Source organism: Spermophilus citellus (assembly GCF_964194105.1).
Source record: "Spermophilus citellus genome assembly, chromosome: 1".
NCBI classification, from domain to species: Eukaryota; Metazoa; Chordata; class Mammalia; order Rodentia; family Sciuridae; genus Spermophilus; species Spermophilus citellus.
In genome coordinates this window covers 165,094,939-165,121,547 of record NC_138182.1, presented here as the reverse complement: position 1 = coordinate 165,121,547, position 26,609 = coordinate 165,094,939, and the positions used below count along the sequence as shown (strand labels likewise).

The window sequence follows — 26,609 nt, the reverse complement described above, 5'->3', positions numbered from 1 at the left end:
AACTTGATGCTTGATGCATCAGTTCCTTCATCTGTAAAATAGAAATAACAACTACACTCATATATATGTTCTGAGAATTAAATAAGATGATGTATGTATAGAACTCTCAGTGCTTTACACTGATATTCTGGGTATCTAGGTGAATGCCAAATTCAGTTTTATTATTGTTATTACCACATTATTGTAGTTATTATTATCTATTTATTATTCTAGTTATAATTATCAGCCTAGGCTCAGACAACTGTGTTGTAAATACAGTTCTGTTCAGTTAGGAAAACAAGCTTAGGAAAGTCATTGAACATTTCAGTCTCCTGTTATATATAATAACATCTAAACTCCTTTTTCAGGACAACAGGGCCTGTGCACAGTGCAGGGGAGGAAAGAGGAGGCACTGCAGAGTGACAGGGCTGGGACTAGGGGCAGCTTTCAGAATGCAGGATGTGTGGCATGGAAAGGGACATTAAGAGGTCTCTCCACCTCAGAACTTCCCTGATTTCACAAACAGGGAAAAGGGATTTTTAAAAGTTTTTATGAGTCAAGATAGGTTTGCCAATTTTTTATTCTGCCAAACAATCAACAGAAACAAATATCTACTATCACCATCTTTCATAAAAGAAGGAAATTTTACTACAAAAATAATGCAGTTGGCCCTCCATACCCATGGATTCCTCACCAATGGATTCAACTAACTTTGGGTCAAAAACATAGGGGGGGAATTGTGTATGAACTGGGTACATGCAGACTTTTTTTCTTATTATTATTTCCTAAACAATATGGCATGACAACTACTCACATAACATTTGTATTGTACCAGGTATCAACCAGAAACCTAGAGATGATTTCAGGTATTGGGGAACATGTGCTTAAGCTATATGCAAATAATACACCGTTTCATATAAGAGAAATCTACAGACTTTGCAATGTGAGGGGTATCCTGGAATCACTCTCCCAATGAAAGCTGAGGGACAACTGTAGAAAGAGCATAATCTTAGAATCTTCTTTAAAATGAATAGACTTCACTTGTAAAAAAGATCTGGTGAGTGGAAATCAGCATCTCAAGTATTAATAAGCAGTTTGAATGAGTGAGGGTAGGGAGAAGAGAGAAGAGGTCAAGATTTGGAACAATGAGGAGTTGAGATGACAGAGTAGCTAAGCAAGAGTAGCAGGAAGGAGCAACCCCAAAGACCAGAGAAGTGACAGGAGCAGAAACCAAGTAGGGATGTGGGTATCAAGAATGCAAGCCAAGAAAAGAACCTCTGCTTTGCTTGAGAAGAGAGGTCTATATAAACAGATAACATTATGTCTAAATATTTAAATATCTAAATCAAATCAAGTCAATCTGGCTTTTTCATGCCATTCTAAAAGCACTACCTAATTACTACAACTAAACATCAGAAATAAAAGCTATAGTTGAAACCATCAGGCTTTCATAACTATAAATTCTTTAAAATATATAATATTCTTTATTCCAATCCACAAAGCAATATCAAAAATTGTATTCTACACGAGTCACTATAATTAGCATATCACTTATCTTTAAGGCCATAGACTACAGATTAAAACTGCTTTAAAATTTAGTCTGGGTAGTGTTATTATAGGCCAGGCTAGGCAATGACCAAACAGACTCCATTTTACCCTGAGACTCCATATCTTGTAAGAAATGCTTCTCCCATGGGAAAGCTCCAACTCTGTACCCATTAATAGTTACCTAGCAATTCTTATACAATGTAAAAATTGTTCTCTTTGCTTTCCATATTTCTTGGGCAATTTACCTTTTCAGAGATTAATTGTCTCGGCATTAGTAACCATTTTCTAACTTGTACTCAACTATGGTCATTTTGACCCACTTCCTTTCTGCTTGCTTGCTGCTATGCCAACCTAGAAAGTCCTGTGGGAAATACCAATGTACCCATTGCATTGTCTCGTTAATTGCCCAATTCAGCTCCTGTATTGCTTGCTTACATTGGCTAAACACCCAAACGTCCCTCTTGTGGTTTTTTGGCTTAAATATGAGGCCAACTGAAGGCGGGTGCGTCACTCTGATCATCTCGCTTTTTAGAGAATAGAGTGTCCGCCGGTGGCCAGCAATAAAGGCTTAAATGGAATGGCAATGTGTGGTCTGAGAGTTATTTGAGAGTCTCGGTATAGGTATAACAGTAAAAATAAGTGAAAATAACCAAAACCTAATAAAAGGCAAAGATTATTTGCAAACATGTTATAAGATGAAATGATAAAATATTAGGCAGCCATTAAAATTTTTTTTCTTATAAAAGAATTCAGTGATGTGTAGAAATGCTCATGATATAAAATGGAGTAGAAAAGCATTATGAATTTCTAGGTAACTCCAACTTCAAAAAATATTTACAGACTAATCCAGCCAAGGTGGAGGGAGTCCATCACGACTTCAGCGCGAGCAGTAAGGCTGCAGCCCCAGCTGCACGGCTCTATCGGCCCCATCTCCTTCTCCTCTCCGCCTCTCCGCCTTGCTTCTCCCCAGCTGTCTCTCCTCCCAAGCTCAGTCTCTAAATCTAGATCTCAATTTCTTTCCCCCACCCCACCCGCTCTCCCGCGTGTCCGGTACCCGGCCCGCGCGGCCCCCAGGCGCCGCCTCCCCTCCCCCAACCCGCACCCCCTCCCCGGGGGTCCCGAAGGCCGCTGCTGCCGCCGCCGTTGCCGCCGTCGCCTCCCGCGGAGCACCATAGAGCAGACTCTTCACCGCACGAATGAGCTACTGAATTAAATGAAACAGCTGATAAGATGAGTGACAATTTAAAATCCAAGTGATCCGAGAACACGCACCGAGCCCTGATCCGCTGAATTCAAACTCCCGGTCACCTGCTTCCCGCAGACAAACAACTATGACTCGGCATTAATTCATCCGGCTGAAACAACTGGTCAGCCCTGCTCATCCTACGAAGGTAAATGCCTACCGAGCCTTCATAAGTAGTGGCCACAGGTTTGAAACGGGGCTTGGGAGAGAAGGACCCACCCATTGAATTGGTCGCCCGGCAAAGGGAAACGATGTCATCAGACTGCTGCCGAGGAGATAACTTCATTGAAACCTGCAGCTACAGGTGTGTGATCCCCTAGCCTTCCCTCTCCACACATCGGGGAAACCTTAAGGGCCCCTCCCAGCTCTCCCATAAGGGCCCCTCCCAGCTCTCCCGTGAGTGCTACAGCCAGCCCAAGGGAATCAGAGGTGGTGCGGGTCCCGCGGCGCGGAACTACCGCTCCCACCAGGGCTGACTGCTGAGGTCTCTTGCACCAGCTACCGGGGGAGTGGCTACCGGAGGGCAAGTAAAATTCGCTGAGGATTCCCAGCCCCAAGCTCTACAAACTTAGGGTCTGAGGGAATGGCAAACTGGAAGAGTGTGCCCAGTCGTTCATGAAAACAGGGCTCCCGGGAGCAGCAGACCTGGCGTGTAGCCAGTATTGTGGTGAGAGGGGCCTGGCTAGAGAAAAAGTGGGAAGTGACTAGACACAAGAGGAGGCCCTAGACACTCAGGATTGGAGACTCGCCCAGTCTGGGAGGAGCTGCTGCACAGTGATTGGTTCCCGCGTATTGACAGGAGAAACTTGACCTGGTGGGCACAGCGCCATCTACTGGAAGAGAAGTTAATCAAACTCTAAGACGGAATTTATTAGGTTTTTCTTTTTTTCTTTTTCTTTTCTCTTTTTTTTTTTTTTTGATTTGGGTTTTTCTTTCTTGTTGTTTTACTAATTTTTTTTACAAAATATATTTTTTATTTTTTTTCTACTAATTTTAATTTAAAATTTTTTTAATTATTATTATTATTTTATTTTATTTTATTTTTTAATTTTTTTCTTTTTTAGTTTCTATTTTTTTCTTCTTCAGTCTTTTCATTTTTCTTATTCCCCCTTTCCTTGAATTCTACCTGCCTACTCTCATTCTCTTTAGAGACTTCTTCCCTTCCCTTCAAATACCTTTCCTCCCAAGCATCAAACTAATTTATAGGAGTAAACAGTAACTCAGCAGTCAAACAGAACAAAAAGTAACATGAGCAGCTTCAAAAAAACAAGGAAGAAAAGGAGTACAAACAATGCAGGACAGCCTAAATATTCAGGAGGACCTAGAGTCATCAGAAAAATGGTCATATAAAGAACTCAAGGAACACCTTAGACAGATGGAATGGAACCTTAAAGAGGATACAAGACAGCAAATTCAAGCAGTGAAAGAACACATTGAGAATGAATTTCATAAGCAGATAAAAGAAGAAGTTAAGCATCTTTATCAGGAGATAGAGATTATAGAAAACAATCAAACAATAATTCTAGAAATGAAGGAAGCGATAAACCAAATTAAAAACTCAATTGAGAGTATCACTAACAGAGTGGAGCAAGTAGAAACCAGAACGTCAGATAATGAAGACAAAATATACCATCTTGAAAAGAGTCTAGCCAACTGAGAAAGGCTGGTAAAAAATTCACGAGAAAAACATCCAAGAGTTATGGGATAACATGAAGAAACCAAACTTACGAGTCATCGGGATAGAAGAAGGTACAGAGATTCAAACCAAGGGAATGAGAAACCTGCTGAATGAAATAATTACAGAAAACTTTCCAGAAATAAAAAAGGAAACAGATACACAAATTGAAGATGCATACAGGACACCGAGCACACAAAATCACAGTAGACCAACGCCAAGACACATTGTTATGAAGATATCCAATATACAGAACAAAGAGAAAATATTAAAAGCTACAAGAGAAAGGAGACAGATTACATTTAGGGGTAAACCAATACGGTTAACAACGGATTTTTCATCACAGACACTGAAAGCAAGAAGGTCATGGAACAATGTATTTCAAACACTGAAAGACAATGGATGCCAACCAAGAATTCTGTATCCAGCAAAATTAAGCTTCAGGTATGACAACGAAATAAAAATCTTTCATGATAAACAAAAGTTAAAAGAATTTGCAGCCAGAAAACCAGCATTGCAAAGCATTTTGAGCAAAACACTACAAGAAGAAGAAATGAAAAACAATAAACAAAACCATCAGTAGGAAGTGCCTCAGTAAAGACAGAGGGCGGGGGGGGGGGGGAAGATAATAATGGAGAAACAAACTAAATTAAAAAAAAAAGGATAAATAATCAAACATGGCTGGAAGTACAAACCATATATCAATAGTAACTCTAAATGTTAATGGTTTAAACTCTCCAATAAAGCGACATAGGCTGGTATCATCGATTAAAAAAAAACAAATCCAACAATATGCTGCCTCCAGGAGACACATCTGATTGGAAAAGACATACACAGGCTGAAGGGGAAACGATGGGAAAAAATATACCACGGACACGGTCCTCGTAAGCAAGCAGGGGTGGCCATCCTCATATCAAATAAAATCGACTTCAAGACTAAGTTAATCAAAAGGGATAAGGAAGGACATTATATACTGTTAAAAGGAACCATTCACCAACAAGACGTAACAATTATCAATATTTATGCACCAAATAATGGTGCTGCGATGTTCATAAAACAAATTCTCCTCAAGTTCAAGAATCAAATAGACCACAACACAATAATTATGGGTGACTTCAACACACCTCTCTCACCATTGGACAGATCCTCCAAACAAAAGTTGAATAAAGAAACTATAGAACTCAATATCACAATCAATAACCTAGACTTAACTGACATATATAGAATATATCAACCATCATCAAGTGGATATACTTTTTTCTCAGCAGCACATGGATCCTTCTCAAAAATAGACCATATATTATGCCATAGGGCAACCCTCAGTAAATATAAAGGGGTGGAGATAATACCTTGCATTTTATCTGATCATAATGGAATGAAACTGGAAATCAATGATAAAAGAAGGAAGGAAAAATCCTACATCACATGGAAAATGAACAATATGTTACTGAATGATCAACGGGTTACAGAAGACATAAAGGAGGAAATCAAAAAATTCTTAGAGATAAATGAAAATAAAGACACAACATATCGGAATCTATGGGACACAATGAAAGCAGTTTTAAGAGGAAAATTCATCGCCTGGTGGTCATTCCTCAAAAAAAGAAAAAACCAACAAATAAATGAGCTCACACTTCATCTGAAAGCCCTAGAAAAGGAAGAGCAAAACAATAGCAAATGTACCAGAAGGAAAGAAATAATTAAAATCAGAGTGGAAATCAATGAAATTGAAACAAAAGAAACTATTGAAAAAATTAACAAAACTAAAAGTTGGTTCTTCGAAAAAATAAATTAGATCGACAGACCTTTAGCCATGCTAACGAAGAGAAGAAGAGAGAGAACTCAAACTACTAACATACGGGATGAAAAAGGCAATATCACAACAGATGCTACAGAAATACAGAAGACAAATAGAAATTATTTTGAAAACCTATATTCCAATAAAATAGAAGATAGTGAAGACATCGATAAATTTCTTAAGTCATATGATTTGCCCAGACTGAGTCAGGAGGATACACACAATCTGAACAGACCAATATCAATGGATGAAACTGAAGAAGCCATCAAAAGACTACCAACCAAGAAAAGCCCAGGACCGGATGGGTATACAGCGGAGGTTTACAAAACCTTTAAAGAAGAATTAATACCGATACTTTTCAAGTTATTTCAGGAAATAGAAAAAGAGGGAGCTCTTCCAAATTCATTCTATGAGGCCAACATCACCCTGATTCCGAAACCAGACAAAGACACCTCAAAGAAAGAAAACTACAGACCAATATCTCTAATGAACCTAGATGCAAAAATCCTCAATAAAATTCTGGTGAATCGAATACAAAAATACATCAAAAAAATAGTGCACCATGATCAAGTAGGATTCATCCCTGGGATGCAAGGATGGTTCAACATACGGAAATCAATAAATGTTATTCACCACATCAATAGACTTAAAGATAAAAACCATATGATCATCTCGATAGATGCAGAGAAAGCATTCGACAAAGTACAGCATCCCTTTATGTTCAAAACATTAGAAAAACTAGGGATAACAGGAACTTACCTTGACATTTTAAAAGCTATCTATGCTAAGCCTCAGGCTAGCATCATTCTGAATGGACAAAAGTTAAAGGCATTCCCTCTAAAACCTGGAACAAGACAGGGATGCCCTCTATCACCACTTCTATTCAATATAGTTCTCGAAACACTGGCCAGAGCAATTAGACAGATGAAAGAAATTAAAGGCATAAAAATAGGAAAATAAGAACTTAAATTATCACTATTTGCAGATGACATGATTCTATACCTAGAAGACCCAAAAGGGTCTACAAAGAAACTACTAGAACTAATAAATGAATTCAGCAAAGTGGCAGGATATAAAATCAACACGCATAAATCAAAGGCATTTTTGTATATCAGCCACAAATCTTCTGAAACAGAAATGAGGAAAAACACTCCATTCACAATATCCTCAAAAAAAATAAAATACTTGGGAATCAACCTAACAAAGGAGGTGAAAGATTTATACAATGAAAACTACAGAACCCTAAAGAGAGAAGTAGAAGAAGTTCTTAGAAGATGGAAAAATATACCCTGTTCATGGATAGGCAGAACTAACATCATCAAAATGGCGTTATTACCAAAAGTTCTCTATAGATTTAATGGAATGCCAATCAAAATCCCAACGGCATTTCTTGTAGAAATAGATAAAGCAATCATGAAATTCATATGGAAAAATAAAAGACCCAGAATAGCAAAAGCAATTCTAAGCAGAAAGTGTGAATCAGGCGGTATAGCGATACCAGATTTCAAACTATATTATAGAGCAATAGTGACAAAAACAGCATGGTACTGGTACCAAAACAGGCGGGTGGACCAATGGTATAAAATAGAGGACACAGAGACTAATCCACAAAGTTACAACTATCTTATATTTGATAAAGGGGCTATAAGCATGCAATGGAGGAAGGATAGCATCTTCAACAAATGGTGTTGGGAAAACTGGAAATCCATATGCAACAAAATGAAACTGAATCCTTTTCTCTCGCCATGCACAAAAGTTAACTCAAAATGGATCAAGGAGCTTGATATCAAATCAGAAACTCTGCGTCTGATAGAAGAAAAAGTTGGCTCCGATCTACAGATTGTGGGGTCGGGCTCCAAATTCCTTAATAGGACACCCATAGCACAAGAGTTAACAACAAGAATCAACAAATGGGACTTAATTAAACTTAAAAGTTTTTTCTCAGCAAAAGAAACAATAAGAGAGGTAAATAGGGAGCCTAAATCCTGGGAACAAATTTTTACTCCTCACACTTCAGATAGAGCCCTAATATCCAGAGTATACAAAGAACTCAAAAAATTAGACATTAAGATAACAAATAACCCAATCAACAAATGGGCCAAGGACCTGGACAGACACTTCTCAGAGGAGGATATACAATCAATCAACAAGTACATGAAAAAATGCTCTCCATCTCTAGCAGTCAGAGAAATGCAAATCAAAACCACCCTGAGATACCATCTCACTCCAGTAAGATTGGCAGCCACTATGAAGTCAAACAACAACAAGTGCTGGCGAGGATGTGGAGAAATGGGTACACTTGTACATTGCTGGTAGGACTGCAAATTGGTGCAGCCAATTTGGAAAGCAGTTTGGAAATTCCTGGGAAAGCTGGGAATGGAACCACCATTTGACCCTGCTATTGCCCTTCTCGGACTATTCCCTGAAGACCTTAAAAGAGCATGCTACAGGGATACTGCCACATCGATGTTCATAGCAGCACAATTCACAATTGCTAGACTGTGGAACCAACCCAGATGCCCTTCAATAGATGAATGGATAAAAAAAATGTGGCATCTATACACAATGGAGTACTATGCAGCAATAAAAAATGACAAAATCATAGAATTTTCAGGGAAATGGATGGCACTAGAGCAGATTATGCTTAGTGAAGCTAGCCAATCCCTAAAAAACAAATACCAAATGTCTTCTTTGATATAACGAGAGCAACTATGAACAGAGCAGGGAGGAAGAGCAGGAAGAAAAGATTAACATTAAACAGAGACATGAGATGGGAGGGAAAGGGAGAGAAAAGGGAAATTGCATGGAAATGAAGGGAGACCCTCATTGCTAAACAAAATTACATATAAGAGGTTGTGAGGGGAATGGGAAAATAAACAAAGAGAGAAATGAATTACAGTAGATGGGGTAGAGAGAGAAGTTGGGAGGGGAGGGGAGGGGGGATAGTAGGGGATAGGAAAGGTAGCAGAATACAACAATTACTAATAGGGCATTATGTAAAATTGTGGATGTGTAACCGACGTGATTCTGCAATCTGCATTTGGGGTAAAATTGGGGGTTCATAACCCACTTCAATCTAATGTATGAAATATGATATGTCAAGAGCTTTGTAATGTTGTGAACAACCAATAAAAAAATTAAAAATAAATAAATAAATAAATAAAATAAAAAGGGCCAGGATGTAGCTCAGAGGTAGAGCACCCCTGGGTTCAATTCTCTGTTAACTTTCCTCCTCCAAAAAAATAAAAATAAAAATAAAGAGGAAAAAAAATATTTACAACAGGTAATTCCAGAACAAAAATATATGAAAAAGATAATATGGATCACCTCTGATATCAATATTAGTAATTTAAATTTTATATTATATATATTTTCAACAATGAATATGCTTTAATTATAAATTAGGAGAAATTTTTTAAAATAAATGTAACAAACATACTTACTCTTGGAAGTTTAGGATTGAAGTAGTTAATTATTCCAAACTCAAAATAAGATGCAAAACCCTCATTGAGCCAGATATTGTTCCACCAATTCATGGTAACCAAGTTTCCAAACCACTTTTGGAGATGGGAGAGAAAAAGAGCTTTCTTAAATTTAAGTTATATTTATTGTAATTGCATGTTAAATAAATGTAAGTTCGAAAAGACATAATTAAACTTTATTTGCTATAAATAACAAAACTTGAAAACAGGATTCCAACAGCAGGCATTGTTTTAGCATGAGATACAAGTCATGCATTTCTCTTTTGTAATTATTTTCACATCCAATGATTGAAAGCAATTTTTGTTTTCAAACTGTAATATTTCTTAAACTGTTCACATTGCCCAAAATTATTAGGTTTAGTTAAATGAAGCAGAAGTTCTGACTGCTGAGTTACCACGTAGTAATCCTTGCACATTATACTCTAAACAGGAGTTTGCTGTATTTGTCATGTTTTAAAACATGACTTGATCTGTGCCACATACAAATCATTCAAATAATCATATGTTGTGCAATGTGGTCTGCTGTAATTATTTTCTATTTGAACTGAACAGAAAAAATAAGTGTGCATTTTGAACGGAACTAAGAAAGAAAAACAATAATTTCCAAAACCAACAATGCACTGGGATTTAACCAGAGTTTTGTAATAACTGTTTTTCAGCCTGTATTCAAAAACAGAATGCAACTTAAGGTATAATAAAAAATGACACTTGTGATGACTGATCAAAGCCGGTGAAAGTGTGTGTGTGTGTGTGTGTGTGTGTGTGTGTGTGTTGATTATGCACTGGGGTGTTATTCAATCCTAGTAAATTGCTCTTTTCCAAACTTCTTATGGAGCCACATCACTAAGAAGTAACACTTCCATGCTTGAGATGATTTCTTTCTTGACAAATGCATGTAAATGAAATAGACTGAAATGCAGATGTGAGAATTTCCACCAAATCCAAGGGCTAACCTTCTAAAATCACAATGTGAAAGAACACTGATCTAATAAAAGAAATGTTTACACTGCCTTTGCTGATGCAGCTAGAGGATTAATTATTGCTCTCCTCACTAATGTGTTGCCTGTACCCATTTAATCTCTTTCCAAAGTAAAATTAAGTAAAAGTTTGAAACAATTCTTTGATAAAATGTGTGTATTTTTAGTGACCCTTTTGGGTATCATGTATTTTAAGATAGAATGAAAAACAAATACTCAGAGCTCTGTATGGCATCTTTTTTTTGTTTGTTTGTTGTAGGGATTGAACCCACAGATGCTTTGCCACTGAGCTACTTCCCCAGTCCTTTTTATTTTTTATTTTGAGACAAGGTTTCACTAAGTTGCTGAGACTGGCCTCCAACTTGCAATCTTCCTGCCTCAGCCTCCCAAATCACTGGGATTGCAGGGGTGAACAATTGTACCCAAACGCTTATTTTCCTTGAAGAAGACTTTGTGGATCAGTTATCTTTGGATGTAAATCCTTATCCCTTGCCTGGACTTGAGGTCTCATCACTATGATCCATCACCAACAGCCCAAGTCCAGCTGGAATCCCACTAAGCAGATCCTTCCTTGATTTTACTCACTGTCACATTTTTTTAAGGTTTAAAAAAAATGTTGTGTGGCAGTGTTTTTGTTTTATGCTATTTTTGGTAGAGCAGCTGGAGAATACCTCCATGCGGAAAAAAAAAAAAAAAATTTTACCACATGCCTGGTGTCCAATCTCATGGGAGAGAATGTAGGAGATCAGAGTCTTTTTCTCGGTCAGTTGATCACTTGGTAGCAGCAACAATAATGATTCATCAAACATCAGTAGTCCCCAATTTTCCATTGCACGGTTGTCAAAAACAGGCAAGGCAATTAAATCTAAGTGGATTTAAGTGGAGGAAAAAATGAAATCATCCCCTCCAAAAAAGGTTAAGATTTTAGCTATAAATTATCTTAACATGAAATTACAAAATTACTGAAACTTACAAGAGAATATTTATAACCTGAGGGGAGAGAAGGCTTTTTAGAGAGTAACAGCAAAGACAGAAAATAAATTGTTTTGATTATATAATGATTTTGATGAAGGATGTATTCAAATATACAAAGAACTCTTAAAACCCCAAAATAATAAAACAAAATGGGGAAAAGATCTAGATAGACACCTCACTTAAGATGATACACAAATGGCAAACAAACATGTAAAGAAAATGAGATACCACTATGCAGACTGGGGTTTGACCAGAATTGGGTAATGAAATGGCTACTAAAATGGCTTAAATCCAAAACACTGGCAAAGCAAATTCTGGCAAGAGCATCAGGAACTCTCTCCTCTTTGCTGGTAGAAATGCAAAAAATTATACAGTCACTTTGGAAGACAGTCTGGTAGTTTCTTTAAGAAGCAAAATATAGGCTTACAGTAAGATTTAAGGATTACATTCATAGGTATTTACCCAAATGAGCTAAAAACTTACATTCACACAAAAACATGCACATAAATGTTTTTTTACATACATAAATGTTTTTAGATGCTTTACTCATAATTGTAAAAATTGGAAGCAACTAGAATGCCCTTCAGTAGGTGAATGGATAAACTGTGGTACATTCAGTATTATTCAACACAAAAAGAAATGAGCTACAGAGCTATGAAAAGATATGCAGGAACCTTAAGCGCACATTGCTAAGTACAAGAAGCCAGTCTGCAAAAGCTAAATACTGTGTGAGTCTAAATATATGATATTTTGGAAAAGGTAAGATAATAAAGACAATAAAAATGTCAGTGGTTGTCAGGGATCCAGGAGATCCAAAATTCTCCCATGCTCTACCTATTCAGATGAATAGGTAGAGCATGGGAGAATTTTACAGCAGTGAAACTATTCTGTGTGATATTATAACAGTAGATACACATCATATACACTTGTCAAAACCCAAGGAACTATACAACACACTTTAGCTAATAATACTGTACTAGCATTGGCTCATCAATTGTCACAAGTGTACCACTTTAATTCAAGATGCTAACAATAGGGGCTGGGGATGTGGCTCAAGCGGTAGCGCGCTCGCCTCGCATGCGTGCGGCCCAGGTTCGATCCTCAGCACCACATACCAACAAAAATGTTGTGTCCGCCGAGAACTAAAAAAATAAATATTAAAAATTCTCTCTCTCTCTCTCTCTCTCACTCTCTCTTTAAAAAAAAAAAGATGCTAACAATAGAAACCCACAGTGAGAAAGCGAAGGAGAGGGGAGGTATGTGGGAACTCTCCACACTTTCTGCACAATTTTTCTGTAACCTAAAACTGCTTTAAAAGAAATTTAAATTTAATATTGAATGCCTTAGTTCATCAAAAATTATTGAAACAAATTTGAATGACAAACCACAAACTAGAAAAAAAATATTTATAATATATACCACACACACACACACACACACACACACTCACACACACACACACAAACTAGAAATTGTGTGTTCATGGGTGTGTATGTGTATGAGGGAAGGGAATCTATCAGAAAAAAAACATTCTTAGGAGGATGAGGTCCAGGAGTTCAAGACCAATCTAGGCAACAGAGCGAGACCCCATTAAAAAAAAAAAAAAACAGGAATGGTGGAGCACACCTTTAATCTCAGCAACTGGGGAGGCTGAGGCAGGAGATCACAAATATGAGACCAGCCTCAGCAATTTAGCAAGGCCCTAAGTAACTTAGCAAGACCCTGTCTCAAAATAAAGGAGAGGGGAGGAAGGGAGAGAGAAAGGAAGAAAGGGCAGGTTGGGGATATGGCTCAGTGGTAAAGTGCCCTTGGGTTCGATCCCCAGTACCAAAGTAAATGAATTAAATTAAAAGAATAAGCCTGATTTGATGGCGCACACCTGTAATCCTAGTGACTGGGGAGACTGAGGCAGAAGGACTGTAAGTTCAAGGCCAACCTTGGCAATTTGGCAAGAACCTGTCTCAAAATAAAATAAAAATGATTGGGACTGTAGACCAGAGGTACAACCCCACTAGGTTCAATCACCAGTCCCACAAATAAATACATGAATAAAAATAAAATAAAAAGAACAATTCACCAAAGAAGTCACTTAAACAGCCAAGATCTTATTTAAAATGCCCACCTGATTAATTATTAAAAAATCAAAAGTTAAGGGGTTGGGGTTGTGGCTCAGTGTTAGAGCACTTGCCTGGCATGTGTGAGGCACTGGATTCAGTTATCAGCACCGCATGTAAATAAATAAATTAAATAAAGGTCCATCAACAACTAAAAAATGCATATTTTAAAAAAACCCAAAAGTTAAAAATATATACTATAATACTTTCAAATGTACAAGATTAATAATTAGTGTTGATGCATATAATAAGAAAGCTGGCACCTAAGCTGATGGGTAAAAGTGTCAAAAAGCACAATCTTTCTGGAATAATCTGGCAAAATGCCTCATAATCTTTAAAAATGTTTATAACTTTTGACTAAACCATTCTACTTTTGGAATTTGTACCGAGGCAGATAATACAGATATATGCTAATATTTCCTTATAAGGATTTTATTTAGTGTTTTCAAGGTAGCCAAGGTTAAATCAATCCAAATGTTCAATCACAGAGGGTTAAATAAATTACTTTGTTAAATTAATGTGTAGGAACTGTATGTTTGAAAACAATAATATAAAAGAATGTTTAGTTATTTGGATCTTGTTCCTGTGTACCGTTAATTTAAAAAAAAAGGAATTCAAAAACAGTGTCAACTCTATGGTGCCATTTTCATTTAAAATGCAAATAGAAAGAGATCAAGACTGACTGATAAAATTTAAACCAAAACATCAGTCATGGTTTTATATCTGCCTGACAGCATTACAAGAGACATTACTTTTCTTTTTTGTGCTTTTCTATTTTCTTCCAAATTTTCTACATTGTGATTATTTATTACTTATATTTATAACTAGAAAAATAGATGGTTTTGTTTTCTTTTTCTAATGGAAGAAATGTCATTCCTCTAGTCCATGCTACCTTTGTTAATGAACATGCTAAATTGTGCTATGCTGAATATTTAAGTTGAGTTTACACCCATGAGGAGGAGTGTGCAGCCAAGAGCCCCATGGTCCATTGCTTAGCACCTCCATTGCTCAGCGGGCCATGGGCACAGTTGGTCTTTAGCTACCTCCACCTCAGTTATTCTTCCTACTACCTGCACCCACACCCATCCCACCTACCAACCCACCCACTTCTCTCACAAAAAAACTGCTCTGCTCCAGCCAGCCAACCCAATCCCTCTTGCTCCCCACAGTCAGAGTCTTTCTCTGCTCATGTTGTCTGCTATCCCAGGAAATCCTCTGCCCAATCTGTGAATGTTACTGAAATCTGTGGTCCAATCGTCCAATCTCACCAGCTCTAAGAAGCCATTTCATACTCCAGCTGCATACAGTTAGACTTAAGAGAAATCTTTGTTTCCTGATAAACTATCATTCGTTCACACAGGACCCTGTTTTACTTGACTCAAATGATTAACTCATTATTTTAATAATATAAACATGAATGCATTTACCACTCAACCCTTTAAATAGAGGGTGTCAAACTATATGTTTTCCATCACATTTTATATTTGCCATTCCTTTACTTTAAAGAAATATTATGTATGTATGTATGTATGTATGTATGTATGTATATATATATATATATATATATATATATATATATATATATATATATATATTTATACATAAATATATAGTTTTGTAACAAAATTCAGAGTAATTGAATAAGTGCTTTATTTTCATTGCTATACCAATTTTACATAATGGAAAATTGCATCATCATTTATTCATCATTTCTCCTATCAATGACCATTTTGTTGTTTTCATTTTGGGGCTATTATTAAAAGTACAGCTATGACTTTTTTCTTTTTTTGGTACCAGGGATTAAACCTAGGGGCACTTAACCACTGAGCCACATCCCCAGCCTTATTTATTTATCTATTTATGTATTAATTTGAAGCAGGGTCTTGCTAAGTTGCCTAGGGCCTCCCTAAATTGCTGAGGTTGTTGATCCTTCTGCTCAGCTTTATGAGCTACTGGGAGGCTGGGCCACTGTGCTCAGCTAGCTATGAATAATCCAGTTAACATCTGCTAGTACATGTGTATTTAGATTTCTCTTAAGGATATACTTAGGAATGTTATTCTAATGTCAATACTGAAAGAGAATAAATATGCTTTAAATGGTTGTAATAATTGATACTCTCATTAAGGATACTGCATCTTCTCCAACAGTTGCCACTTATTAAAATGTTTACTTTCTGACAACTGAATATAAAATGATGCTTCACTGTGGCCTTGGATATTCATTTCTCTGATTACTAATGGAGTAAAACATCTCTTCATAAATTTATTAGCCACATATACTCTCTTTTCTTTTCATCTAACTTGTTTTTCTATTGGGTTGTATTTTCTTACTTATTTGTAGATGTTTATATATTTGGGACACTTCAATTACCATTTCTTCATCCTCTTTCTCTTAAGACTCTTATTTGCCTAATACTCTATCTCTTGCTGATATAATTTGTTACTTGTGTTTCTGACATATAGAAGCTGCTTCCCCAACTCTGTTTCGTGAGCAGAGCCCTACCCACCTTCTGTTTTTACGTTGACTTGGCACCTAGGGAAGTAATTGTTATTTTCCAGTATTTGCTCAGTAAATTTTGACTTTAAACAAAGTGAGTTAAAAGGATAGCCACACCAGAAAAAAAAATGCTACTACTTACTATAGATATACAAATACAATTTATATTATCTTAGATTCTGAGCTCAGAATTCATTGAGAGAATGGATTAACCAATAGCTCACTTTTGACTCACCAAGAATGACATATGTGGGAATTGCTGGTGGGGAAGGCATTGTGTTTTGTTTTGTTTTGTTTTGTTTTGTTTTGTTTTGTTTTGTTTTGTTTTGTTAGTGACTCCACCATGAGTTGAAATAATTAAGATACATTAGTTTATCTTTCTTCTAAAGATCCAGCAATAGAGAAACTTCTTACTTTAATCATCTATCAATAGAAATGAAATTTTAATTAAGCACCTATGAATACTTATAGGGCAACATTGGCTAAGATGCTATGAAGGGCGCTATGCTTTTATGTATTTAAAGTGCACATACAATCCCATTATTCAGGAGGTGATAAGTTAGTCAGAACTAGTGGCATTGCTGAACTGATTATATGTATATATTCCTCTATCATCCTACATGCCCCACCCTGAATTTGTTTACTGGTTACCATCAGAGAGAATCACTGCCGAGGCTCTGGAGGTAAATGACAAAGTAAATGACAATCCAGATCCTGACCCTAGTTACTCTCAATCAAATGGGGCAGACAATTAGAAGACAGCCTGTGAAGGGCTCAAGTGAAGGGGTGCACAGGATCCTGTGGAAGCCTGAGGGAAGAAGTCAAGGATGGCTTCTAGGAGGAGGGGACACTGAGTTGATGAGAATTAGCCAGTTGAGTAGAAGACAGTCCAGGATGAACAAATTGCATGTGCAAGAAACTGGAGGAAACAAGAGGGAGATGGAAGCAAAGGAAGACTGTGTTCAAACAAAGACTGTGTTCACACAAAGACTGTATTCAAATATCTTACTACTCTGAGGAATTGGAGAAATCCCTGAAGAGGTCGGTGCACCATTCTAAAGACATGGTACTGAGCTGGGACTTTATCCTTGGGGAAGTGGGAAACCACAAGGCAGATTTAAAGAGGACTGAAAAACGTGATCAGATTTTTCTCTGAAAAGATTCTTCTGGCTTTGTATGGATGGACAGAATATGGGGCAAAATGGAAGGGGAGTAAAATCACACGAGAACTTCTGTATAGAGATATTGGTGATGTAAACTAGAGAGAACTAGGGGTAAGGAAGAAGTGAGGGGGTGGGTGTAGCAGATAATAAGGTGACTAGCTGGATGGGGGGTGCCTTAACGGGGAACAAGATAACTCTGGACTCTCATCTAAATAAACACAAATGGAATTTTTCTTGTCTAGACAAAGTTCACCTTGAGAGCCTCCAGCAAAGAAATGCTAGAAGCTTCATCTGCAAGCCCACTCTGATGCCTTCAATCCCATAAATGACAGATGTCACCTCCAGGATCTCTCAGTGGGCTGAGGTTGGTTCCATTCCTTCACTCACCATCCCCTCTTAGCAAAATCTTAGAGCTGCAAAGCCTCTGGCTTTCTGGTGTTCCAGAGCCTCAGGCCTCAAATGTTTACTCCCCACCTTCTTTCACCATTTGCCGCTAACATGTCCAAGGAATAAAACATATTTACATGGTACTCTCCATTTAGAGAGGAAAAAAAAAAACTTTGAGCAACTTTCTGAACTGAGTGGTTCATACAATTTTACATACATACCACAAATCTAGGAGCAATAAAATATTTACATATTTCCTTCAGGATCATATTTTATTTACACATGATTCCAATTTTATACAATAAAAATTCACAGATGTGATCACCAGAACCTAATCCAATGACTCACAGCTAAATAATATTAAAAAAAAAAAAAACTGAAGGGAAGTGGAGTACGTCATGCAAGCCCATTAGCTAAAAGGATCCAGAACCACACACAGAACACTTGCATTATGTGAGAAAAACCCAGAACACAAAGGAGAAAGTAGGATCTGGAGGAAGCGAGCTGCCAGTGAGTGCCCAGGAGAAATTTAAACCCCAAAGTTTTTGGATCCTTGCTGGGGACATGGCACCACACAGAGAAAGAACAGATAGGCCTCTATGGTTTCAGATGATGCAAAACATAACAATGAAAGGTAAGTTCCCATGAGCACCTTGTGGCCTCAACTCAAGGACCCCATAACAAGAAACCAATTGCATTGGAAGAAAAGATGCCTCACCTGTTTTGGGAAGAGGATAACTGATATTAAATAAATCCTCCAGAAATGAGAAGATGGGACCTGTAATGTTCAGAGCAAAGTCTGCGTTTCCATTTGCAATGGCATCTTTCCGGGCCCAGATGTGTATCTAAATCAAAACAATTCAGCAGTGATTAGGAAAACCAACAGAGATTTGGAAAAGTGACAGCCTGCTTGCTCCATCTTCCTATAGCTCTACAGCCAAATTCTTACCTTTTCAGAGGCTCCATGTTTAAAACACTTCAATGAATACTTGTGCTGAGAAAACCCCAGAAGACAGTTGACTGAGTTAAGAACCAAAAGTGTGTAATGTTGACTTTTGACAGTAATATGCATTACTCTGTAATTGAAAAACAACCCTTGGAATGGTCCATACCACCATCCCATAGAAAATGCAGATTCTACATAAAAGGACATTTTGAATCCATTATTCCCTTTTCAGGATATATTTCTAATGACCCAAAACATAATTGGGCTGTTAGTGGTGGTTATACCATATGGTATAAATGAGGGAAGTTCAAATTATATAAATTTAAAATGGTTCAGCAATAAAATATTAATTGTCCCACCTTATTTTCAAAATTTAAAATATAATTAATTCCCCTAATTTTAAAAAGTTCATTAAAATTTTAATAATTTTACACCTATTAAAGCAAATGAATTATATTCTCTGCTTATTCTCTTGCAAAAGGACACTTCTACTTTAGATGGTAAAAAGGAAGCTCTGCTGTCTTTTGTCAGTTTTGTGTAACCACACTGTTTTTTGAGCCCTTGGAAACTTCTATCTGTGATTTTTCTGAGTAATATGCCACTATTTTAACATTCATTACTACTGTAATATGGAAGTATTTTATACTCTACAACTATAGCATCTAAATAATTTTAATAGGATAGCCTCATTAATGCTAAAGAAAATACATAAAATTAAGAAAGCTTTTCTCTGACTGCTAGCGATGGTGAGCATTTTTTCATGTACTTGTTAATTGATTGTATGTCCTCCTCTGAGAAGTGTCTGTTCAGGTCCTTGGCCCATTTGTTGATTGGGTTATTTGTTATCTTATTATCTAATTTTTTGAGTTCTTTGTATACTCTGGATATTAGGGCTCTATCTGAAGTGTGTGGAGTAAAGATTTGTTCCCAGGATGTAGGCTCCCTGTTTCTCTCTCTTATTGTTTCTTTTGTTGAGAGAAAACTTTTTAGTTTGAGTAAGTCCCATTTGTTGATTCTAGTTGTTAACTCTTGTGCTATGGGTGTCCTATTGAGGAATTTGGAGCCCGACCCCATAGTATGTAGATCATAGCCAACTTTTTCTTCTATCAGACGCCATGTCTCTGATTTAATATCGAGCTCCTTAATCCATTTTGAGTTAACTTTTGTGCATGGCGAGAGAAAGGGATTCAGTTTCACTTTGATGCAAATGGATTTCCAGTTTTCCCAGCACCATTTGTTGAAGATGCTATCCTTCCTCCATTGCATGCTTTTAGCCCCTTTATCAAATATAAGATACTTGTAGTTTTGTGGATTGGTTACTGTGTCTTCTATTCTGTACCATTGGTCCACTCGCCTGTTTTGGTACCAGTACCATGCTGTTTTTGTTACTATTGCTCTGTAGTATAGTTTGAAGTCTGGTATCGCTATACCGCCTGATTCACACTTCCTGCTTAGCATTGTTTTTGCTATTCTGGGTCTTTTATTATTCCATATGAATTTCCTGATTGTTTTATCTATTTCTACAAGAAATGCCGTTGGGATTTTAATTGGGATAGCATTGAACTTATAGAGAACTTTTGGTAATATCGCCATTTTGATGATGTTAGTTCTGCCTATCCATGAACAGGGTATATTTTTCCATCTTCTGAGGTCTTCTTCTATATCTCTCTTTAGGGTTCTGTAGTTTTCATTGTATAGGTCTTTCACCTCTTTTGTTAGGTTGATTCCCAAGTATTTTATTTTTTGGGGGGATATTGTGAATGGAGTAGTTGTCCTCATTTCCGTTTCAGAGGATTTGTCGCTGATATACAGGAATGCATTTGATTTATGCGTGTTGATTTTATATCCTGCCACTTTGCTGAATTCATTTATTAACTCTAATAGTTTCTTTGTAGACCCTTTTGGGTCTGTTAGGTATAGAATCATATCATCTGCAAATAGTGATAATTTAAGTTCTTCTTTTCCTATTTTTATGCCTTTAATTTCTTTCGTCTGTCAGAGAAATGCAAATCAAAACCACCCTAAGATACCATCTCACTCCAGTAAGATTGGCAGCCATTAAGAAGTCCAACGACAACAAGTGCTGGCGAGGATGCGGGGAAATGGGTACACTTGTTCATTGTTGGTGGGACTGCAAAATGGTGCAGCCAATTTGGAAAGCAGTATGGAGATTTCTTGGAAAGCTGGGAATGGAACCACCATTGACCCAGCTATTCCCCTTCTCGGTCTATTCCCTAAAGACCTAACAAGAGCATGCTACAGGGACACTGCTACATCGATGTTCATAGCAGCACAATTCACGATAGCAAGATTGTGGAACCAACCTAGAAGCCCTTCAATAGATGAATGGATTAAAAAAATGTGGCATTTATACACAATGGAGTATTACTCTGCAATAAGAAATGACAAAATCATAGAATTTGGAGGGAAATGGATGGCATTAGAGCAGATTATGCTAAGCGAAGCTAGCCAATCCTTAAAAAACAAATGCCAAATGTCTTCTTTGATATAAGGGGAGTAACCAAGGACAGGGTAGAGACGAAGAGCTTGAGAAGAAGATTAACATTAAACAGGGATGATAGGCGGGAGGGAAAGGGAGAGAGAAGGGAAACTGCATGGAATTGGAAGGTGAGCCTCAGGGTTATACACAATTACATATAAGAGGAAAGGAGGGGTAGGAGAAAAATTATATAAGTGGAAGAAACGATTTATAGTAGAGGGGGTGGAGAGAGAGAAGGGGAGGGGAGGGGAAGGGGGGAGGGGGGATAGTGGAGAATGGGATAGACAGCAGAATACATCAGTCACTAGAAAGGCAATTTGTAAATCAATGGAAATGTAACTGATGTGACACAGCAATCTGTATACGGGGTAAAAATGGGAGTTCATAACCCACTTGAATCAATCTGTGAAATATGGTATATTAAGAACTATGTAATGTTTTGAACAACCAACAATAAAATAAAATAAAATAAAATAAAAGAAAAGAAAAGAAAAGAAAAGAAAGCTTGGAACAAAAGTTAGAGGTGAGGATATTAAAATATATGTCCTGATGTGAATGCAATTAACTTAAGAAAGAGCTCTCTAAAAACACTGGAGAAAATGTCAAAAAGCTGCACAATAGTTACAGGCTTAGGTACTCCAAGAACACATTCACCTAACTATGCTTTTATTTCCGCTGGAAAATTTCTCTTGAATTATGTGAATTTTGAATTACATGAAGGTTCAGGAATGCTCCTCTTGCACAAAATACAACCACCTGTTCTTGAGCCTCCAGCCTGGTTCCCTTCATTGCTTTCTGCCTCTTCTGAGCTGCAGAGGCCTCATTACAGTGGGAAAGATGACCCCAGGACTGGGCCCTGCCCTTGCACTACACCTACTCTCCCCCTTCTCAAGTTCTAACTTCTGAGGTGACAGGAAGCCTGCTCAACCAAAGGTGGAAATAATATTCATCTTTCGCCACAGTAGAGATAATGTGTGTGTTTTAACTGTAGCCTTCTGGAAAATAATAGCATTGACAATTCATGTTTACATATTAATTTTCAGTTTACAAGACTCCTCCCATAAAAGTGACCATTCTTCCAGCCCAAAGTAAGGTGAACTATGGAGTGTGTACCCCCTGGAAATGCAGCAAGGAACACAAACTGGTAAGGATTATTTTAGAGATGCAGCTGTAAATTCCTTCCAAATAATACCTGGCTCACCACTGTATTCTGGTGGTCCTTACTGGACACAGCAGGTCTTGACATCTAAAAGATAATATCTTTGAAAATGCCTGTGCATGCCAAATTCCACTCAGAGTTATTTCCATCCCTACTTATAAGTCTCCTATGTTTATCCTCATGTTTCACATTCACATTAACTACATTCCCCATTCCACTAAATCTTTATCTCTTACTTAATGAGCAATGTTTAGATAGGCTGGACACTATTCCAAGCATACATTCTGGTATCCCTGTAGAGTATATGGTGGACTCATCAACATTGTAGAGCTGAGCCATAGCCAAATGCAACATTCCACTGATAAACTCAACCCAAAATTTAGTTTTCTGGCTAAGAACATTACTTTATGAGGCATGCAAATCCATTTCCTCCTTGTTTCTATAGCAGCTGTATTCTTTATAGGGTGATCTTTCATGAAGAAACAGATTTTATCCCTTTCTAAGAATTGTTGGCTGAGCAGCACAGACCATAACAAGCAACCTGAGGTGTGGATTCCGAGGGACCACTGTGGGTCTCTCACTAGTTTGCAAGTCATGCCTGAGCAGATTTGTCGAGGTATGTCATGAAAATTTTACTTGGCCAACATTATATCTCTGAATGTCAAGGATTTCCTAGTAATTATTCAGTAAGGGAAATCAGACTGGGGTAAATAGCATAGGAAGATAACAAGCTGATGTTTGCATCCAAGACAGTATTACTAATTCATTAGGTTAGAAGGAATATAAGAGGAACAGCTTTGACAGGTTCTCCCCCCATGATGGCTTGGCTCACCTACAGGTTCCTCATCTCCACCTGTCAATGGTATGAGCCTGGAAGATCTCAGGCTCCAGTGTGGCTCAGTCAACTGTAGGGCCTGATTTCTCTCAACCCCATGAAACCAATGCAAGTAGAAAGAAATGGGCTGAAGGCTCTGGCCTTACTTACCTCCGCACTCTGATAGGAGGAGAACACTATATAAAGTTATCCAAATAATCTTAATATTTTCCTAATAGTTCATGAAGTACTGAGGGTATTATTGGATGGAGACCAGGTATTTCAGAACAGAGCACCCCACACATACTTTGAGGAACACAGCAGCCCAGCTTCTAGGCAGGGATGACATTTTACCTTCATGTACCATCTCAGCCACAGCAGTTGCTCCTGGATGGTGTCTATTTTGATTGGTTGGTGCCTGGGCCCCACTTGGTATTTAACACTTTGAGTATCACCAGTTTCAAGACTACATTAGCACTTGAGGCTAAGTACAATATATTATAAATCTGAGCTCTGAGGTAATAGCGTGGCTGCTCTCCCTGTTCTTTCCCATCCTCTACAAAGGCAGAAACAAGAAGAGGGTGCTCAGAACTTGCCTTGAGGAGTGGCTTCCATGGAAACCCCTCCTCAGAGCAGTAGCAGGAAATATTATCTCTCATTTTGCAAAACCACACCAAAAGCATTAACAGGGCTTGGAAGAGACAATTGGACATATAGGCATAACACCCAGATATAGGCAGAGTAAGTGAATAATTGCAGTCAATGCCTTGTTCCTTCCTAATGAATCTTCCTTACCTCTTTGCCCCTTTCTGTTCTGCTGACATGGTCATAATCACATATGGCAAGTGCGACCAAGTAGGTTGGCATGTGGGGTGTGGTGTAAAAAGTGGTAACAGTCCATTTGCTTCCATTCACATCTTCTTTTTCAGACTGACCTAGAGAAATGTGTTATAGTCCAAATCACTGTAAACATAGGCAATAAAATTTAACTCTAAAATAATTTGTCAAGTCAGTTTCCAACCACTTACCAACAACTCCCCATGTTCTAGCATTTGGATTTTTCTACTATCCCTACACCATCAAAACTGCATTAGATTATTGTAAACTACAATCACCCCAGACTCCAAACACAAGGTAATGACAAGGAGATAGAGAAGCTAATTACCCTGATGTAATCAGTACACATTGCATACCTATATTAAATCATCACACTGTACCCACAAATATGTACAATTAATTAACAATAATTAATTTTTCAAATAAATTAATTAAAAGTATATTAAGAGGAGACCTAAGGACAAAGTCTTGGGCCTAAGTCAGCAATTTGAGTTACATGGGGTTGTCTAAGGGTCAAGTTTATGAGGCCTGTAAATCTGATCCCCAATCTGCCTTTTTTTTCTTCTACCCACTTCTCTTTCCTACTCTGGCCCACTTCCCCCAGTGCTTAATCTAGAGCTGCCTGGATACAATTCTACCATTCTCAGGTTTCAGCAAGGTAACCAGCAGAGGCAGTCTAGAGCTTATGGCTGAAATTGCAAACCCAAATGTTCATGAGAGCTAGGCATTTGATGGTGACAGGGGGCTGGTGTATGCCAACCATGAGTGCTGGAGACAATGACAGGTTAAGGAATGGAGGCTAACCTGCAGAAGGGAGACATTTCTCAGCTGCAACTGATGGCTATCAGTAAAAGTTGCAGGTCCAGTGTTGTTAGAGGTGCTGAATTCTTGAAGCAATAAAAATCTATATTTTTACATGAAATGTTTGGACCTTTAAAAGTTGGAACTAATTTAATTAAAAGAAAAATCACATGAGACAAATAAAATACACCTGTGTATCAGATTCAGACCAAGTCCACTAGCTGGTTATCACTCAAGATCAATAGCTGAAACTCAAACTATCGGGTGGGTAGGCTGCCAATGTATAAGAACAGTTAACATCCCTGGATTCTAAAGCAAAAAGAATCAGGATTTATCATCCCCAAAATGTGGGGGCTGACACATACCTACGTGATGGCTCTCCCCAGTTCAAACAGGCCACAACTACTAGCACACTGCATAGAAAAACGATCATCATAAAAGCTATTGCAAGGTTTATGTTTCTGTAATGACAAGAAGTATTACTTACCTCGCTGTGGCATGTTGGAAAGGGCTACATAGCTTGGATGATGAATAATTGTAATATCAAAAGTTGCCTTCAAAGCTGGCTCATCAAAACAAGGAAAAACACTCCTGGCAAATGTTGGTTCCATCTGAGATGCTAAGAGGGCCCTGAAATACATTTTGGAGAAAAATTCATTTATTTTTGTCTAAATTGATGGAAGGGGGGAAAAAAAAGAGCGAGAGATTGTGGCTTATAATTAAGTCTGGTGTGTGGGAAGGAGCCGGGTACTTTTTCTGCGTCTTCCTCACTGCCCTCCCATAACACTCTCTCCAGTTCTCACTGCACCTTAGAATTCCTGTAAGACCTAAAATAAAAAAAAGAACTCTCTAATTTTCAACCACAAAATAATATTTTCCTCATTGCATCATAAACCTTTAAAACATTTTATAAACAAAATAGAAACAAACATAGCAAATACACAATGCCTGTATTTTGAGGAACTGGCCTTCTTATAAGGAGGATTACTTCTTTGAGGATGGTATATTGCTTTCGGCCTTCATCAAGTCAGTTTGAAAAATGTCTACATTTCTTTTCTTTTTACCAAACGTTCCCTTTTCTTGCTGGTTGAAAACTTATGAAAGGTTTTGTTTTGGACACCCTTGGGGGTAAACAATATGGGTTCATGCCAACTGAACAAAACAACTTTTAGTTATATGTGCCTACCCACATATATTCGTCAAATCTCTACTGCTGCTTATTCTTCTTCCATGGAAAAACACAAAACTCACATTATCTCACAGAGCACTGATAATTTATGAGGAAAATCTTGGGAACAAGGATCCCTAAACAAACAAGATGATGTCAGGATCACAACACTGCCTGAGTTAGCCAAGAACAGGGATCTTAGCAAATAACTTCCTCCTCAAAATAAACCTGAAATCCTATTATCCCACTTGCCACTTGGTGACCTGGGACCCTGTCTTTAGATGACTGCTGTGAATGTTAAATTCTTTTTTCAATTAGGATCCTAAGACTTTCTATCTCTGATCCCTTTATTCTTGCTTCAGGCCCAATTCTTGGAAAAGGTGAATTCAACAAACATATCTTGAAAGGGTGTGTCCCTCCATTCCTTACCCTGGGGAACCCTTCTTTTCCCCACAATAAGGCTTCTCTTCTAACAAAAAAAATTCACACAGCTTTAGGAGGGACACATGGGGCACCAGGACACATTTGGAAACCTCTTATAGTCAG

At 37.7% G+C, this 26,609-nt stretch overlaps 1 protein-coding gene across 3 annotated transcripts in view; it reads right to left on the bottom strand.

Moving 5' to 3' along the window:
- LVRN (laeverin) overlaps positions 1-26,609 on the bottom strand; it is a 128,387-nt gene that overhangs the window by 74,419 nt on the left and 27,359 nt on the right. For all 3 annotated transcript variants that reach the window (XM_081287221.1, XM_081287222.1, XM_081287220.1), the window contains exons 2-6: positions 25,383-25,525; positions 24,053-24,192; positions 18,557-18,683; positions 11,413-11,567; positions 9,687-9,800 (exon numbers count right to left, since the gene is read on the bottom strand). In XM_081287221.1, coding sequence (XP_081143347.1) covers positions 9,687-9,800; positions 11,413-11,567; positions 18,557-18,683; positions 24,053-24,192; positions 25,383-25,525 — 679 coding nt within the window. The remainder of the gene's footprint in view (positions 1-9,686; positions 9,801-11,412; positions 11,568-18,556; positions 18,684-24,052; positions 24,193-25,382; positions 25,526-26,609) is intronic.